Source organism: Copadichromis virginalis, linkage group LG15 (genome assembly GCF_057382275.1).
Source record: "Copadichromis virginalis isolate Kocher_CV1m ecotype Utaka linkage group LG15, C_Virginalis_male_GT1.1, whole genome shotgun sequence".
Lineage (NCBI taxonomy): Eukaryota > Metazoa > Chordata > Actinopteri > Cichliformes > Cichlidae > Copadichromis > Copadichromis virginalis.
The window spans coordinates 7,492,043-7,511,423 of NC_140632.1; the positions used below are offsets into that span (position 1 = coordinate 7,492,043).

The following is a 19,381-nucleotide window of genomic DNA, read 5'->3' on the forward strand; positions in this document are numbered from 1 at the left end:
TTACACTTAGGTTATATATTTGGAGGTAGTCTTCCATACACTTGTGGACTGTACCAGTCCCACTGGCAGCAAAACACCCCCAGAGCATTGTGCTGCCACTACCATGCTTGGCAATAGTAAACACACTGAGCTATTTGACAATAACAGGCAGTAATCTTTGTCTTTTCTGGCCATAAAACTTTTCTCTAGAAGGCATTTGTCAGTGTGGGGAGCTGCGAATTTCAGTGGAGCTCGAAGATGTCAATTTTAGAGGACTGGCTTTTTTTTTGGTTGGCACCGTCTCCGTCCATGGAGATGTAAATCTTGCTTTCCAGTGGCTTGGGAACACTGGTGTTCCAGCAGTTTTCAATCTAAGGCTGGAGACTTGATGGTTCCTGTGTTATTCCTGAACATCATCTCATCTGAGGATGACTGGTTTTCCCATGGACCTTGTACATACATACAGTTGTTTGAACTAATCATCCTGCAATGCAGTTGTGTGCCCACCTAGTGTACCAAAAATACTAGCATTAGCTGATAGCCTAGCACTAAAACCTCTCACGCCAAAATAAAACAAGACAGACTCTACAGCATCAGTGCTGAAATTTCAGACTTTAAAATGGTAGCTTAGAAACCAGCGGTTGATGTCATGGTGGCTATGTCCATCTTTTTTATACAGTTTATGCTCAAATAGCAAATGAAAGTTTCTCATGATGACTAAAAAAAACAAAGTTTGGGTGTCAGGAAAATGCTTTTTTGTCAAACCCAATAAACCCACAGGAAGTTGGTCAATTACCAAGCAAAATATACTGACATCTCAAGGAGAATGGGCAGGACAAGTCCAATGCTGGCACCGCAGCATGCATCCTGTAACATGACACTCAACAACTTTAGAGCAGCTGGTGACAACTGCTCATCTTAACAAGCACTGTGGCAATAACCTAGTCACCATGACGATAGGGATTTAAGTGTGTGTGTGTGTGTGTGTGTGTGTGTGTGTGTGTGTGTGTGTGTGTGTGTGTGTGTGTGTGTGTGTGTCCAAATGAGGCAGTTCGACGAGGGGAAGCTGATGGGATTTATACTCATGGAATCGCCATGTGTCTCTACAAAGACGAAGCATGCATCCACTGAGGTGAACGTGACTCAGGAACTCTTCAGTAGTGGTGTTGGATTGCCCAATCTACACAGTGTAAATAGCCGTAGTGCCCCTGAATAGATACTTAATGGCATTGGCATCAGTAAGAGACACGCCAAGGGTATTTGCTCACTTGACACCACACAGTAATACCCCACGCCTTTGAGCCTGCAGCCTTCTGTACTTAGTCTTACTTCTGCAGATATTTATGTACCGCTTACATCAACATTAAGAACATCAAATAAGGTTCTCTTAGTCGGACATGCAAGATGTGTTTTGCGGTTTTATCACTTGCATACCAGTGGTTTGTAAAGCTATTTTACAGGTGTGATTTACTATAACATATAATTCCATAGAATTTATTTAAAGAATTTCTACTTTATGAGTTAATGTACCATGAAGAGAGACAAAGGTGAGCTAGAGGAGAGGTTTGTGCATAGCAATCTGCCTGGTAACCTTTACTGTAAGCCAACAGGATATTAACAACTATCAAACTGCATGTGTTTACACTTTTAAAAAAGTGGACATGTCTGACACACAAACACCAAATCAATGTGTACTTATCTCTGCATCATCCACAAATTATATATTACACAGCGCCTATTATTCAGCCAGCCTCATTACAGTCAGAGTATTATGTACAAATTGACAAGTGTCTATTTGTACATAATACTCTCAGCAAATATATCAGTAATGAATACTTCACAGAAGTGTGCGTCGGAGTTTTGCTGTGTGATCTGCTCACTGGTTTGGCACCAGAGTTCAACAATATTTGCATTAAAATAAAAAACCAGAGTAGGGTTCCCAGATGTTTATCTATCTATCTATCTATCTATCTATCTATACACACACATTTTAGGGGTGCAACAATACATGTATCGGTATTGAACCGTTCGATACAGTGCTTTTCGGTTCGGTACGGTTCGGTACGCATATGCATCGACACAAAATTTTTAATTTATTTTATCAACTTTTCTTCTGACGATGCTGTCTGTGTTGAGAGCTCAGTGGATCTGCGTTTTACTACTCCGCCTAGGCTGCACTGTCGAGCGCAGATCCACTGAGCGCAGCGCAAGCTAGTGAGACAGAAGTTAAGCTTGTTGCAACATGGCAACTGCCTCAACGCTACCCAAAATTGAACCTACCCCACCCTCATTCAGATCTGGCGTTTGGAACTATTTTGGTTTTCATGTGAAGTATGACCCTGATGGACAAAAATAAAACAGTATGTTGGATGTGCCACGCAATGCTCAATTGGTGGGAACTAGTGCGTTAGCGCAGTTAGCTCGTTAACGTGTTGACGCCGTCCAGCCCCACGCACGGGGCGATCCGCGGTAACTCGTTAACGGAGATTTGCTGCGTTATGGCGTTAACATAATTTTAATGAGATTAACGCTGACAGCACTAGTGGGAACAGAACGAATATGACTGCACATTTACTCCGACATCATCCTAGTGCAAAGACAAGTGGAAGCAGACAAAAACAACAAGCACGCATGCTACAAACTTTACCTGAGTCATTTAGACAGCCGTTAGCACATGATTCTCCTTATGGGGACCTGATATGTTTAATAGGCCTCTTTTTTTTAAATTTGTTTACATATTTGGTAATATCCAGCTGTATAATTCAAAAGGGATTTCTTAGTAATTTTTAAGCTAAATGAACAGTTCTTTAGGTGCTACAAAGCAGTTTTCAATATCAACTACTCAAAAGAAGCTGTAATACATAAATGATTTGCATCTCTGTAATATAACTTACATGTGCAACAAAAATAGCATCCAACCATTCACCTAAAGTACAGAACCACGGGGTAATCATACTTTTAGACCGCACATAAAATATGAACACAGCCACTGTAACCTGCTTGAACCCTTGAGCTGAGCCATCAACATCTTACTGTTCAAGATACAAGATTCGAAGTGTTTATTGTCATGTGTCACAAGAGACAAAGGCATTTCTCTGTGCAATGAAATTCTTTCTTTGCTGTCCACCCACAGATTCCGATTAATATATACAATAGAAATAGAACATAAAAATACAAATAGTACAAATAAATAAATGAAGACAGAAAGGGAGACAAAATATGGAGATTTGAAACAGGAATGTGTGAAGACAAATGTGACATGCAAGGGAATAATTGGTAGCTGCTTCCTAAAACAGGGATGGGCAATTCATTTCTCAATGGGCCACATGAGAAACTGGGACTGCTGTGGAAGGCCACACACTAATATTGGTGAAACTGGGACTGTTGTGGAGAGCCATATGCCAGTATTGGTGAAACTGGGACTGTTGTGGAGGGCCACACACTAATATTGGTGAAACTGGGACTGTTGTGGAGGGCCACACACTAATATTGGTGAAACTGGGACTGTTGTGGAGAGCCATATGCCAGTATTGGTGAAACTGGGACTGTTGTGGAGGGCCACACACTAATATTGGTGAAACTGGGACTGTTGTGGAGAGCCATATGCCAGTATTGGTGAAACTGGGACTGTTGTGGAGGGCCACACACTAATATTGGTGAAACTGGGACTGTTGTGGAGGGCCACACACTAATATTGGTGAAACTGGGACTGTTGTAGAGGGCCACACACTAATATTGGTGAAACTGGGACTGTTGTGGAGAGCCATATGCCAGTATTGGTGAAACTGGGACTGTTGTGGAAAGCCACACACTAATATTGGTGAAACCGGGACAGCTGTGGAGAGCCACATACCAATATTGGTGAAACTGGGACTGTTGTGGCACAACAATATTGTTGTGCAGCCCTCCAAAACAGCCCCAATTTCTCATGTGGCACCTTGGACAAAATAAATTGTTAATGCTTGTCCTAAACTGTATGCCTTATTATCTATTGTAATCCAAATGGGAATGTATTTTACAAAATTTTGCAAATTCTTACAAAATTGAAATCATGTTGTATTAGGTAAGCCCTGAAACCTATGATCGGGGCATGAACCTAATGAGTTTAGATCATAAATCAAGTGAAAAGTAAAGTTATATTCCTATACACTTCTATATATTCTGACTTCCCTTTATAACCAGGGGTCGTGTTCGTCTTCATTTTCATCTTTTATATACAGTCTATGGTCATACTTTTAATATACTGTGCTTCACAAGAGCAAGAAAGAAAACTTAATATCAATATGGATGCAGAACATCAATGACATACAAATAAATTTAGATCACGTGTTCGGTAAGTTTTAAGATTTGTGAAGACTGAGAAGTTAAAGCTGAAGAAGATGAGCAAGGTATTAAAGGAGAGATTGGCTGTGGAAAGTTAATGCCCCCTGACCTGCTGGTGATGTCATAAGGGGCAAGTATGGATTAGCTGGATGAGGATGTGGGTGCCTCCTATGTGTTGTTATTAGATTTAACACCGTTGGCAAACGGGATTCAGTCAAACACTTTTTTGTGGTTTGATTAGTAGAAAAAAATGAGCTTTCATGCAGGTATATTTGTTTCCACTCACATGTGAGAGTTACAACACACATCAGAACTGAGTGTAAGTTTTCACAGTGGAATGTGCTGACAACCAGAGGGCCAAGAATAGCTTTTGTGGATAACAAAACAGATATTCACGCACACCTCCTTCCTGTTCCTCTGAACAGCCCATCTCAGTTTGATAAACAGGGAGTAGTCATATTTATTTTTTGCCTCTTACATCAGACCATCTTCCTTTGAAGGGATATGGACTTCCACATGAGACGCTTTTACAGGTTCCTAAAATGCACCCTGCATACATACAGGTGGTTGAGAAACAGAGAAATCCAGCCGCTGATCCAGACTGATCCTTGTTAGCGTGGTTTAGTGTTTAGTATAAACAATCCCAACACTCCTCGGATATTGCGACAAATATACACATGGTGCTACTAACAGCACTGTGGCGTTATCTTTCCTCTGTCCTGATGCTTTTCTCAGAATGCTGATTAATGCTGAATGATTAACACCCCTAAGAAAAGGTAACTCCAGCCGGGAGGAAGTAGAGATTAGACAGTAAGACAAAACAGAAAGGTGGGGGCTAGTCAGGGAATTGTTGCACCATTGGCCATATTTCTTAGAAACATAAACCATTAAACCATAAAAACACAGAATCACATAGTTTCTGCTTTATAACATCTATTTTCAAAATAATTTTCACATTTCCTAAAATACTAATTTTTACTGTTCTGAGTAGCACTAGCAACTGTAGAAATGGGGACTAAACAAAGCTTAATCAAATCCTGCCTGAGGTCTATGTGTCTTTTAGCTGTGTTTTTAATATGGCTCTGACTCTCCCCATTAAACCTCACAGCTCCTCTGTCTCTGGCTTTACTACGGCCTCCCCAGGGAAGAGCGGCATTACGATACACGATGAAGCGCATTACGAGGGCGCTTACAGCCAGAGTTACGAGGGGCAGTTCCCATTTCATGGAGGTCCAGGAGTCCCACAAGGCATCTGGAGGAATTTATGAGGGAGGAGGGAAAGCAAAGAGAAGAGAGGGCTGAGAGGTAGACTGGGATGCTGCTGATGCCCCCACCCCTCCCCCGCCACGCACCCATCCCATTAAAAGCAGCTAATTTAGAAGAAGGGCAGAGACAGTCCTGCTCACAAGAACACAGTGGCATGAGCATAAATATGGCTGCTGCTGACTGACATGTTTAAACACAAACACGTGTAAAGATGCTATTATTCTGTATATCAATAACTTACAAGCACATTTATACACAGCTGCAATGACCAGATGCTGTTGTGTGCTTAGCAACGAAGAGGTGGTATTAAATTATCATTGCACTTTATTGCAACCTGGGTCGCATTTTAGCAGTTGTTACCCATTGTTTCTATTGGTTTAGCATTAGACCAAAAAAAGTAGCTGGAGTCATCTGAGAAGTTGACAAACCAAACCAAACCAAAAGAGAGGCTGCCCGAAATTATGATAATCTGTCAGCAGACAGGCCATAATATATGCTCTCTAGGTTTTATATGATGGACATTAAGTCTTGAAATTTGTGAGACAGCGTATGTCATGGGAGAGTAGAAACTTGTCGGGCTACTCCCTTATTCCCAGCAGATAGATCCACATATTTGATTTGGCACAGATTTTTACGCAGGATGCCCTTCCTGATCCAACCCTCCAAGGCGTTTGTGTTTCGTCAAGGCCTCAAACTTGGAACATTTCACTTCTCAGTGAACAACACAATGAGCTATCAAATTCCACCGACAGCATCTCTGACTGCTCATATTCACTGAATTTGGGATCTAATCATTTATTTTGCAGACAGAGAAAGTTAGATCCACTTTTATGGAATCTAATGAGAACTTTCTGTGAAGCCCATCAACCTGCAAACTGCGTTTAACATTCAGAGGAGGATTGCAAATGCAAAGAGGTAACGGTATATCTGTTGCAGCAGCCATTGTTGTGTTATGAGCCTATGTTTTTAAGACATAACTCTTAAGGAAGAAAAAGGTCTTTAATTTTAAAAAGAAAATGGTAAAATCAATATAGAGATGAAATCAAACCAGAACAGTGCTGACCCAGAAGAAACAGAACCTTTACTAAGGAAAAAACAAACGCCAATAGCAATAAAGCAGCATGGTGAGTTTTTTGTTAGACCCTGCATGATGCACAGAGGTTGACATGCCTCTGATGCACAGGATTGGTCCGTTTTCTGGGGATCAGTGAAGATAATGCAATGGGTAACTACATCCCTCTTGTATTCTGCCTGTCACCAAAACATAATAAATGAGAAAATAAAGAGAAAAAGCACAGGTTCAGAAAGGTAGCTGACACTTCCCTCGCATCTTCCACTTTGACCCACATGCCTTTGAAGATTAGAACGCCATCTTTCTAGCTTTCATACGTGGAGATTAAAATGGATGAAGCTATCACAACTGTGTACCCAGCTGAATTAATCCATAGTTTGAAAACACTGAATAAAGGTTTTTGATTTCAATATGGCTCTTGTGAATTACATGGTGTGTGATGCTGACAACAATGCCTAATAATTCTATTTACTCTCTCTTATGCCTTGGATTTCACCCCCCACCCACCCACTCATGCGTTTCATCAGCTCCCCTCTCTCTTCCTTATCTTCTCGTGGACATACGCAGAAGGCAACGAGTGGCCGGTACTGTAGGAGGTCGCTAATGTTTTCCTTTTTGAGTCACTTCTAAATCTGGATAATATGTCACACCGCAGGCACATAGTGACACTAAAGGAGCACCTGACCACACTCACAGAGTACCAGTGGAACATATTTACCACTGTCATCTCATGTTTTTGAGCATGTATGATGAAATTTTGCAGGGTGGACCTTAGCTATAGAAAAAAGGCAGGAACATGAAAGCTCATTGCTAAACTTATTTGATGTATTGTATTGTAGTAGTATTTAATAAGTATAAATACTCTGTAAGGTGACTGGGATCTGTTAGCACAGATCCTATAATTCTGATGTAAGAAGTGGCAGAATGTTATTGATTACTGCAAAACAGCAGGCTCAGTAGGCTTTAATAGGTAACTTATCCCATTCTAGTTTAATCTGCCCTTAAACTCTCTTCTGTTTTACATTTGATGCAGCTCACAGCGCGCTCTGTTATCTTAATAGCTGCTGCAGCACTGCTCACACACCTACACAAGTTGGCACATGTCCATAGGCTATTTCAGAGGAAGACTCATGAAGCAAAGACTGACACAGATGAGCAGTTATTAGCTTTCTCCTCCCTCTCTAAGATACAGCTCTGCATTGTTCAAACTTGTGTTTACCACACATACAAATTACCTACACACACGCACCTCGTAGCCGGAACAGAGGGCTTGAAGTTTAACTGTCAGAAGTTTTAGGTTTCATTTGAGTTTACACAACTACTGTCAAGGGTTTACTAGGTTATTGTTTAGAGGAATGCACTACAAAGTAATTGCAGTCAGACTTGTATTAGGCTTCACTCTCTTTCTCAACTGTCTGAAAGAGGAGATTTGAAATTCTGCCACCGACTGATCGATCTCAGAAAAAAAGGCAGCTCGAGTAAGGTTTTGACAAGGATCGGAAAAGGATTTTTTTTTTAGGATATAGCTGACCTTCTCTCAACATGCCCACTGCCAGACATTTCACAAATCGACAAGCCTGGCAAGATTTCCGTCTTCTCTTGGTGATTTCACATTCATTGGATGCTGGACAGCTGTATTCGATGTTACCTGGAGGATAACAAGTGAGAAGGGGGGAGGGGGGGGGGGGGACTTAGTAGTTGCTTTGCAAACAATGAAGCAGCAATTCAGTATTACTCATTGTCACTGCTATCTCAATGTTATGTCTGAGAAAATGTTGAGATTACACAGCAAACCTCACTGGCATCTGTAAAGGATCTAAACTGAGGTACTTTTGAGAAACAGAATTTTTTTTCAAAAGGAAATGTTATAATTTAAACCAAGGCTGAGATACTTAGACTTAGAGCTTTTTATTGTCATTGTGCAGTTTCTTGCACAGCGAAATTGGGTAGATTGGGTAGATACGCTGACTTTAAGGTTGTAGTTCTTTAGACTGTTCCTTATTGGCACCATGTTGGATCTCAGGTTTTCTGTTATGTATTTGTGGTCTTACCCCATAACTGACTGATTACCCTAACAAGTTAATTTCACTATAAAGTTGTGGTAAATTATACCAGAGGGTTAATGTATTTGTGGTCTCGACTTGTAACTGACCCTGATTACCCTGATAAGTGATCCTGATTACCCTATTAAGTAAATTTCACTATAAGGTTGTGGTAAATGTCCACATTTTAAAAAAATACAAAACCATACATGTTCTCCACACTAACTGGCAACCCAAGGTGTATGTTAAGTCTGATGGCTTTCTGCCAGTTGGGGGTGCTTTTAGCTGCCACCCTTGATCAGCGATAGGAAGTATCTGATGAGCCAGATCTGCTTTGTCTGATGCGACAGCCAGTGAAGCTTGCTCTGTGAACTCATCTAGAGTAGCCAACTTCTAGAGGCCTAAACTAAACGCTTCCTGTCAGGCTCCTGAGCTGGGCCAAGAGGGGACAATCCCTTTAAAACACACAAACTGCATGCTGCCGGCTCTCCTTGCTGACTTCCTTCAGGGCTGAAGCGATTGCGCACACATGTCAAGCTTTAAACCTAAACTCAGCGATGTTGACTATACACACAGTGGTCTAAGTATAACTGCATATCAGCTGCTTGCGAGCAGATCTTTATTTAAAGCCTTTCTGCAGTTTTGAAGGCGGAAGCTTGTGAGCTAACTGATCAGGGCTTGTTTTTCCCAAAACAAATGATCAGGGAACATCTACACCTTGTTGCTCCTAAAACAGGTTTATATGATGCAGGAAGGCATTATCAGCCATGCTAATCACAATAAATGCTGAGCGTGTTTGTGAAGGTGTATTTTATATACAGTGCCAGTCTCACCCTGGATGGTCCTCTTAAAGAAGGCCTTACAAGCTTCACAAGAGGCCACACCATAGTGGTAGCCAGACGCCACGTCACCACACACTAGACATAGGCGCTTGGCGACAGAGCCCAGCATGAATTCGCACTTGACTTGGCCTTCTTCCTCACCAAACCTCCTGGAGAGAAAAAGGAAGAGTAAAAATAAGGGTAATACATAGATATAGTAATAATATCATTTCACATACAAAATGGAGTAAAACAGATGAAATAAAGGAGAATATGATACATACACCAACCTATTTGCTCCTCCATTACTGGCCAACCCCGCTGTGTGACTAAAGAGGCCTGGTGAGTCCTGCCCATTATTGTGATTGTGGCCTTTGGTGAGAGGACCGTAGCTGGAGTTTGTGTCCGAGGAAGAGCTTCCAGGACTGGGCTGGGCCGGGCTGACATCACCCTGAGAGCTGGGGCTGGGGCTGGAAGGCTCACGCTTTATAGAAGAGGGACAGGTGGGGTCCAAGCCCCTCACTGACATCCTGTCCAGATGCCTGGAGACAAAAAAAAAAGAAAAAAGAATTTAATACATATGATGTGTGTATGCATCTTATTTTAATATATATCTATGTTGGAGAATTTGAAGTCATCTTTATTTAATGAGTCACTTTGATATTGCTATTAATATTTGCAGCTGACCTTCAGGTCGGTGGGCTTTGATTAGTTTTATATTAGTTTTATTAGTTCTGGCATCATCTACACAGATAGCAATCGTGTAATGAATATACTTGAAATTAATATATGGATTCACATCTCTTCACAAACACAGGTATGTATTTGTTGGCTAAAAGGTTTAAAAAAAGAATGAGAAAGGCCATAGTTTCTGTTGAATACATCAGTTTTTTAATTTCACAAATCCACAACGCTTCAACAACACCACATACCAGTTTCCACATCCGTCCGAGTGTTAGAGAAACCAGCCGTTTGTGATTTCCCCCATATGCAAAGCTGCTGTTCATTACACTGCTTTGTTTTCAGAGAAGCGATTGCTTAAGCAAACCTAGGAAAATAGCTAAACCAGCAATCATCCACACCGTCATGTTCAATCCAAATATACTCACATTCCTTCCACTTTTATTGCCTATTGTCTTCAATCTATTTTCTCTTTGTTTCTCTCATTTACCAAATTTGACCTGATAAACTGCCTGAAGCCTACACCAGATACAACAACTGAGCAGGTGTTTTTTGTAAGAAATATAAAGTGGAAAGTACAGCTTTTGTTAGAAGTCAATCCTTAACTAAATGAAAGAATGTATTTATATATTTAAATAAAATCTTTCCATTATTAGTTATATAATAAAAGCTGGAAATAAATCTTCTCCTAGGCCTGCATGTTAAAGTGTGTATCATGGCTCTATTATTGGATTAGGATGTGACCACAACAGACTCTCTGTCACCATGCCGAGGAGAAAAAGCATTTGAAACCAGCTGAAGCGTACAGTAGGCTTGCAGGCATGTGATCTGCGCTCACACACACACCTGCGCACACGCTCGCTCGCATTGTGGCGTCAGACTTTTGTGCGTGGATGTAAAAATAAAAAACGTAGTCTTCACCGCATACACTTCAGATTCCTACGATCGGGAACACACTACACCTCCTGGCACGCACATTCTTACGGACACATTGTCAAAGCATGTGTCTTCATAAACACCCTAACACTTACATTGCATGCAGCTCTTTGACGCCAGGCCTAACTTCCAAAACAAAAACCCCAAAAAAGAAAACTGCTGTACACACACCCCACACACTATCCGTACATCTCTCCCACTCTATTCTTGGCTTGTTGAGGTTGAGGTCCAATTCAGCCGGTTTCCTGCCATGTAAATCAGCAGCTTCCAATCACAACTTATTTGGTAGGCAAAAAGACTGGCTGCTTTTAACCACCCACTGAGTAAACCATGGCCACGCGCTACTGACCCCTCTACAAGCCCACAAAAACATACACGGACACGCACAGTAAGGCACTGAGCAAGACAACTAAGGTCTTGATAGGAAAACCAAACAACTGTACCAGTGTTATCACAGCGACTGCTGCCTTCAAAGAGCTTGGAAATCAAAGCTCAACTGCTTTGGTGCAGTAGAATAAATCCAAAGTAGCAGAATCAAAGACGTTCGAGCACCAAAAACTGTGGCTGAGCTTTTAACCAAGTTGCCTTCTCTAAATCAAATTACAACCTTTAGAAATACTGTTGCAGTTTGGCAACTTTTGCCCATTTACATATCAGAGTAGCATCGCCGTTCATTTGCGATCCTGTTACTCTTGTCTTCCAGCAGATAAAAAGTCTAGGATACACTCTCCTCTGAGCCCAAGCTGCTTTGCTCTCCCACAGCCACCTGCAGCTGGAAACGACCCCACACGGTGCTGCAGAGTGGAAGAATTTTCACTGCAGTACTTTTCAAAAAAAAGTGCTATTTTTACAATAAAATACTGTTGCTTATGGTGCCTTAAATGTTTAATTTTATCCCTATGATGCCATTTTGCTCCTGCACTCCCCGCCGCTGCATCTCCACCCTCTCCAATCCAATTCAAAGACTATAATAACAGCACAGTGAATAGATTTCAGTTTCCTTTTAAAATGACTCACTGGTAGTCTCAATGGCTATCCATCACAGGTGTCCATAATGCTGTGTCGAGTCCCTGACAGGTACAGAGTGAGGCATTTTGCTTTCATAATGAAATTGCATTAGAGTGGGGTGATCAGATGTGATGTGATATTCACTCTGACAGATTACTAATCTACAACTCCACATAAAAGCCCATCAAAAAACGGTTGGTGCAGCTTGTACAGCTCAGTGCAGCAGGGACAAATCATTGTGTGTGTGTTTGGTTGGGGTGGGGTATTCAAAGTTATTATACCAGTATCCAAAACAACTCTAACTGCATCTTGGCAACAGCAACAAGAAGACAAAAAGACGGAGAGACCGACAAGAGGCGGGAGGAAATTACACGGGAGGCAGACAGATAGAGGGAGCGTGAAAAAACCAGAGAGGGACGGAGAGAAAAGGGGCAGTCCTGAGGCTCATTAACCTGGGGGGTAAGGGAGGGGGGGTACTTTCTTTGAAAAGGAGCAAAGTCATAATGCAGACAACAATGACCCGGCTGCGTGGAGGCAGGGAATGAGATTGAGGGGAAAATAGGGAGGGAAGAAAATCTCAAAAACTGATCACAATACGCTAAGAAAATAGAGCAAAATAGATTTATTTAAAAGCCTCGAAGGAAGAGAAGTCTTTGTTTAATACTATAAAACCTCCCCAAAAACTTCAAGGGCCTGTTGACTAACCTTTTAGCTCCAAACCTTAGGGAGAGCGATTGAGGTCAGCGGGGTCTCAGCAGTGTTTTTATTACTAATGAGCCAGAGATGAGCAGGGATCAGAGGCACCCCGAGCGGCCGTAAGAGCCTTAGTCAGGCTTTGGATGAAGCACAGAGATGCGGCACCCGTGGCTGGAGCTTGGGTCGGCGGGAAACATGGATAGCGTGCCATTCACAGGGATCATCTGCGGCCGCCATCACCTTTTCTAACGTTCCTTATCCGGTTGCTTGTGTCACAAACAATCAGGGAAACAGCGCACTCACATGTCTGCTAGATTTCTGTCTTCGTTCCCGCGCTCTCCCGAGGAATCTTACTCTAAATCAAATATTCGATCACATTGATTACGCCGCCGTGATGATAATGAACCAATTTTTTGTGTTTCTGTTTGTGATTACAGACAAAACAAGCAATCAAAAAAAAAAAAACCCCTGCAAACTCGCAATCAAACAGCTGCTTGACTTTTCTTTTCCCATTTGCATTGTTCTTGTGGAGGATTTTTACCAGCCTTGGATGACACAAGCCACCACTAGTTACCTCTAACCTGGCCTTGCCTGCTTACCCTCACTATCAACAAACAAACAATGAACAATGGCAACTGTGATCAATCCAAACAAACCTTCACACTCATAAAAGTTTGATCTCAACGTACCCAAGGCACATAAAACGTTAATGAAAGTGTTCAAAGAGCAAGAGCTGGAAAGGACTGCAGGCCTAAATTAACATGAACGTGAACTCAAATATTTACACAACATCATGTCAAAAGAAGACAAGATGACACAGATAAGGGTGTGTGTGTGTGCTGATGTGTATTCTTCTGAACAGAACAATGAGAACAAGGTAAATGATCAAGACAAGATGAGCAACTTCTTTTTCTTTAAAGGTGGCGTAAACAGTGATGATGCTGCACCACAGAAAACACTTTTTTAACCCCCTCCCCCCGTCACCCTCTGCAATAAAGATTGTCACAGGCCACGTCTGTTTTGCAATAATGATTTGAGTATATCGCAAATACAGAGAAACAGTGAGTCAGTCGATGTGATGAAGCAGCTGTCAAGTATGGCGTGAACACAATCTTGGCTTCATCTGCACTTTGTACTGTTTGAGAGGACACCCTTCAGGTTCTGTGGAGTCATTCTGCTATAAGACAGTACTTACTCTGTGTTAGAGTGGTAGGTGAAACACTCCGGGAGGTAGAGGTCGACTAAATCCATGTGAACTCTGTCACCATGCTCTGAAGAGGAGGAAATGTTCTGTCCAGGGACGTCTGCTTCTGCCCGCCTCCTCCACCTTCCCTGGATCTGTCCTGTCCTTCTGCTCGACAGCTTTTATGCGCTATTATCTATCACTGCACCGTTTCTCACTTTCTATATATTCGGCCTCAAAAGTTTGTCTCCATCTACTGCCTTTCCCTCTATTGTATCACACTATCAGCTCCACTCATTCTCCCTGCGTCTGTATTCCTGTCACTCACTCTTCTCACCAACAGCCTCTGGCTGCCTTTGAAGTCCTGACTGTTGTGACTGGAAGCTGTGTGTGACAAGGGTCTCCAAGTAAAAGCCGGCCCTCAAGAACACCCAGCCACACAATTTGAATGGCCATCCCCCAGAAGGTTGAGCTTGCAACTGATTGGCTGCCCTCTAAGCCAATGAGAGACATGGCTACTGGGGCAGGTGGATAAATGGAGAGGATGACTTTAACATGTTTTAGTTATGAGAAAAATCCAAATATGTAACAGGTATTATTTACTGTTGTATTGCTACTTTAGATTAAAAAGACACTAAATATATCACAAATCTCTTAATATGCATATTAGTGTACATCTTATGGGATAATCTTTATATGGTTCTCTCAAAGCATCGTAACAACAACAACTACAGACAACTACAGGACATTTAAATTGCAATTCAATAGTGTGTGTCCAGTTTCTGCAGCTTATCAGATATATTTAGTCTAATTTGGTTTGAAGTTAGAATGAAAGAACTATGATCAGTAGTTGGTTTATATTTTAAGCAAAAACCTTATATACATATTGAATATTTCTAGGTTCAGGAAATAAGAAGTAAACCAACACTGAAAATGATTTTTAGATGCTGCATTACTCATATCCATTTTTTTAAAAAAAATTCTATAACACAGTAGGTGTTACCAGCCATGTAAAATAATTTCTAAATGCTGAGCTGAAAAATGTCTTCATTCCCCTCCATCAATCAAAACAGGCGGCACAATAAACAAATATATGAATGTCTACTCACACAAAGACATTTGCACGATTTCTACCTTGGCCTTAACTGACTTACTGCTGTTCTAATGAGCTATACCTGGAAGCCTAACGTGATGGCTTTCGCTCGCTAAGCACATGTGCATACAAGATAAGGAAACACAGTAGTTGTCCAGCACAGCAAAAGGCAAAGTTAAAGGATTATATGGTTAAAAGAAACAACACAGCACAGTAAATACAAGAAGAGATTTAACAAAAAAACAAAGTATCTCGACGTTAATGTCAGTGCTCTGATCATGTAAAGTTGTGGTCAGAAATGTACATATACTCATCATCGGCATGAATGTCGTGGTAATTTACTGTTCTTTGTCCCAGTTGGAACAGGTGGCTTTAGTGAACAAGTTTTAACTTATTTTCTATAATACACAGAGGGTCAAAAGTATACATCTCTTTTAACTTGACAAGGCCTTGTTAACATCTTGTTAGTGATCATGATTGACTATAGCCGAAAAGGATTTGTTTGACAGCACTCATTGGATCGACCTATACCCAGAATGATGGGAAAGTCCAAGGAACTCGGGAAAATCTAAGACTGAGTACTTGTAGATTTACACAAGGTGGGAAGATTTCTTAGAGCCATTTCTAAACTGCAAATTCTAAGATCATCAGTGCAAACTATTTTATGCAAGTACAGATTATTTGGCAACACTTTGTCAAGGTCAGAGGACCCAAACTGTCACCCTCAGATGAGAGGAAATTGGATAGGATGTTCAGAAACAACCCAACAAAGCTTAAGCCTCCCATGAACTGGAAACTCCTTGAACCCCAGTGTCACCCTATACAGTGAAGTGCCATTACCATTGACTGAGAGGATACCGACCGAGAAAGAAGCCACCGCTCCAAAATTGACACCTTAAAGCTCAACTGAAATTTTGCAGGTACCCACATAGTCAAATGGCTTCTGGAGAAAAGTTTTATGGTTAGACAAGAAAAAGATTGAGCTATTTGACTACAGTGACAAGAGGTATGCTTGGTGAGGTGAGGCGAGGTGAGGCTTTCAAACATAAGAACACTGTACCAGCTGTCAAGCATGCTGGTGGTAGTATCACGCCCTGGTGCCAGTTGTTTCGGTGCCAGTGGTACTGGTACACTGCACAAAATGGATTTAATAATGAAAGACGACTATCTGCAAATTCTTCAAGTTCAGCTCAATTCAACAGCTAGAAACCTGGACACAGTTTAGTCCAACAGGACACACATCAAAACTTGTTTTGCAATGGATAAAGCAGGCTAACATTAAGCTTCTGAAAAGGCATCGCCAAAGCCCTGACCTCAACTACGTTGGAAATTTGTGGACTATGCTCGAAAGCTGGGTTTGTGCCAGAAAACCAATCAATTTAAATGAACTCTACCAATCCTGCCAAGACGACTGATCAAATATCCAGCCAGAATTATGCCAAAAGTTGGGTAGTGGCTACAAAAAGCATCTGATCAAGCCGTAACTTGTTAAGGGAAATTTAAGCAGATATGTTTATATACTTATTAAAAATCATCATCAATCATTCCAAAAAGTACCATGACATTCATGCTCACGATGAGTGTAAACTACCCACCACAAGTACAGGATGTAGCATGATGCTATATCAGAAATCCATCACAACTTTGCTTTATATTGTAAGTTTCTGCACAATACAATAATCAAAGTATTAAAACAGTCAGTCCTCTAATGAATCCTGCCATTCGTCCTGAGAGAGTGAAGCTACTCTAAGTAGCTCAAGGGTTAGATGGGTCTTAGGCAACGCGTGGTAACTACATCCTAATCCACTTTAATGACAAAAACACACATGAAGAGGTCAACAAAAGTTCCTCTATGTGAAGACACGCAAGCACACGTGTACACGCAGACATCTGCCATGTAGTGTGTTTGGTTATGCTGCGAGAGACAGATTTACTCACAGTCAGTGTAATCAGTGTTAAAATCAAAACATGTAATTTTAACATTGTAGTGTATTATACCGTGTGACCACATGGTTCCAGTTCTATCTGAATTAACATAGGACACAATAAGTTTCCTGTGGCAACAATGCAGCAGTTTAATGTTTTCCACCGATGCACAACACAGGTGTTGAACATGCATTTTACTTTTTCAGACCAGCTGATCTGACCTTTAGGTTTGAAAGGAAGAAACAACACAAACCCTTGGCCCATCTCGTCTTCTCTGATCGTCACGATGTCGTGTTAGTGCTCTGAGCCAACCCCCTGCTAAACTTCCACAGGAATGAAATCACCTGCGCTAATCTGTAGCTCAGATAAAAGGCCAGACAGCAGACTGCACGGAGTGGGACTTTATCTCATTATGCACCACATGAAACACCCAGCCAACACTAACACACTCTGCATTAAAGCAGCCTCATACACAGATATGTGTAAACAAACATATCAATGCAAGCGCATGCAAACACAAAGGGGAAAGTACATAAGAAAACCTGTCAAGGATAAAGAGTGTGATTTCCAACGTAGACAATTTTATCACAACCATAAAACACAAAAACCCAGACAAGTATCACGAGTCACATCTCCTTAAAGCTGATGTAAGAGATAAAATATTTTTACGCTGAGAAATTATCTTCTATAAACCATTTAGGAAACTTAGAGTTGACATTAAAATGATTTTTATCTGTTTAGTTTGGCTCAGAAAGGGTCAAGATTTTTTTCCCATATAATAAATGCAGAAGAATGAAAAGTTCAGGTTGAAATTAAACAACAGATTAATTATTTTATCAGCAGTTAATATTTTCCTTGGCAACAGCCGAGCATTCTCGAGACACTCAACAACAATAGTAGGGTTTGCCTGAGCCAAGTCATAGCGGCGTCAATTGAACCACTTGAAAGAGAAATGTTCAGATAATTTCCTTATGACTTTGTGCCACTGTATGAAAAGGTGCTGTTTGTTCACTTTGCAGTTGATGTTTTTAAGTTAGACAGATAAGATGTGGCACTCATTAACTTCAGTCAGTTGACTGAAAAATTACAATCAAACAGGTTTAAAGTAAGTTCTCATTCAGACAGCAAGTATTACATATTTCTAAGGTAAAAGAATATGTAAGCAGCCGACCTTTCCTCTGTAAATTGTAAAAACTTACCGTTAACTTTTTTAACTAATTGAAAATCTTATTCTATCCAGTATTTGTCCAAACTCTTTTTAAAACTACACAAGTATACAACCCATTTAAAACATTCACCGGTCAGTCTATTGAGTACACCTGTGCAACTGCTTGCTAACACAAATATCTGACCAGTCAGTCACAATGGCAGCAACTCAATGCATTTAGCTTTGTAGACATGGTCAGGACAAGCTGCTGAAGCTCAAACTGAGTATCAGGATGGAGAAGAAAGGTCATTTACATGACTTTGAATGTGGCATAGTCTGGGTATTTCAGAAACTGATTAGTTACTGGGATTTTCCCCAAAACAACAATCTATACAGTTTCAAAAGTCTTAAAAAAAAGAAAGAAAGAAAGAAAATATCCAGTGAGCAGAAGTCTTTAGGTTTAAAAAATCCCTTCTCAGAGGTCAGAGGAGAATGGCCAGACTGTTTGAACTGATAGTAAGACAACAGTAACTCAAAATAACTACTCATTACAACCGAGGTATACAGAAGACCATCTCTGAAAGCACAACAAACTTAATATAGATGCGGATGGGCTGCGGAAGCAGTAAAAACCACACTAGTTGGCACTTCTGTCATATAAGAACAGTGGTTTAGACACTATAACCGACCTGAGTGTTGTTAATGACCATGTCCATCCTTTTATGACCGCAGCATCATATCGGCTCATATCATCTTAAACTGGTTTCTTGAATATGAAAATGAGCTCACTGTACTCAAATAACATCCGCAGTCACCAGAATCCAATCTAATAGAGCAAATTTTGGAAGTGGTTGTCATGGATGTGAAGCAACTGTGTGATGTTATCTGTGGACCAAAATCTCTGAGCAATGTTTCTAGCACTTTTGTCAAAAAGTCAAAAGCCTCTTACTAGCAAGGTGTACCTAACAAAGTGGCCAGCGATTGCATTTGAGTGTGCTTCATTTGAAAGGAGTTTCTTTTTTGGCCAGAAAAAATGAATTATTTTCATATACACACATATATATCTCCAAAGCTATCCCCATTGCTCTCAGTTGTACTTTTAAGCTTTTATTAGCAAATGTTAGCACACAGAAGCTAACACAGAAGCTAAACATACCATCTTTTTCATAACCACCAGGCTCTTTCTCTGCATAAACTGTTTTGGTTGT

The 19,381-nt window shown here is 40.9% G+C and overlaps 1 protein-coding gene across 4 annotated transcripts in view; it reads right to left on the reverse strand.

The window, feature by feature from the left end:
• LOC146691701 (estrogen-related receptor gamma-like) overlaps positions 1-19,381 on the reverse strand; it is a 33,480-nt gene that overhangs the window by 8,561 nt on the left and 5,538 nt on the right. For 2 of the 4 annotated variants that reach the window (XM_085431619.1, XM_085431617.1), the window contains exons 1-4: positions 14,020-14,409; positions 9,788-10,045; positions 9,516-9,673; positions 8,172-8,288 (exon numbers count right to left, since the gene is read on the reverse strand). In XM_085431619.1, the coding sequence (XP_085287745.1) occupies positions 8,172-8,288; positions 9,516-9,673; positions 9,788-10,045; positions 14,020-14,075 (589 nt within the window). In that variant the 5' untranslated portion in view covers positions 14,076-14,409. Of the gene's footprint in view, positions 1-8,171; positions 8,289-9,515; positions 9,674-9,787; positions 10,046-14,019; positions 14,410-19,381 lie in introns of those variants that run through there. The other 2 variants (XM_085431618.1, XM_085431622.1) reach the window with 2 other exon arrangements.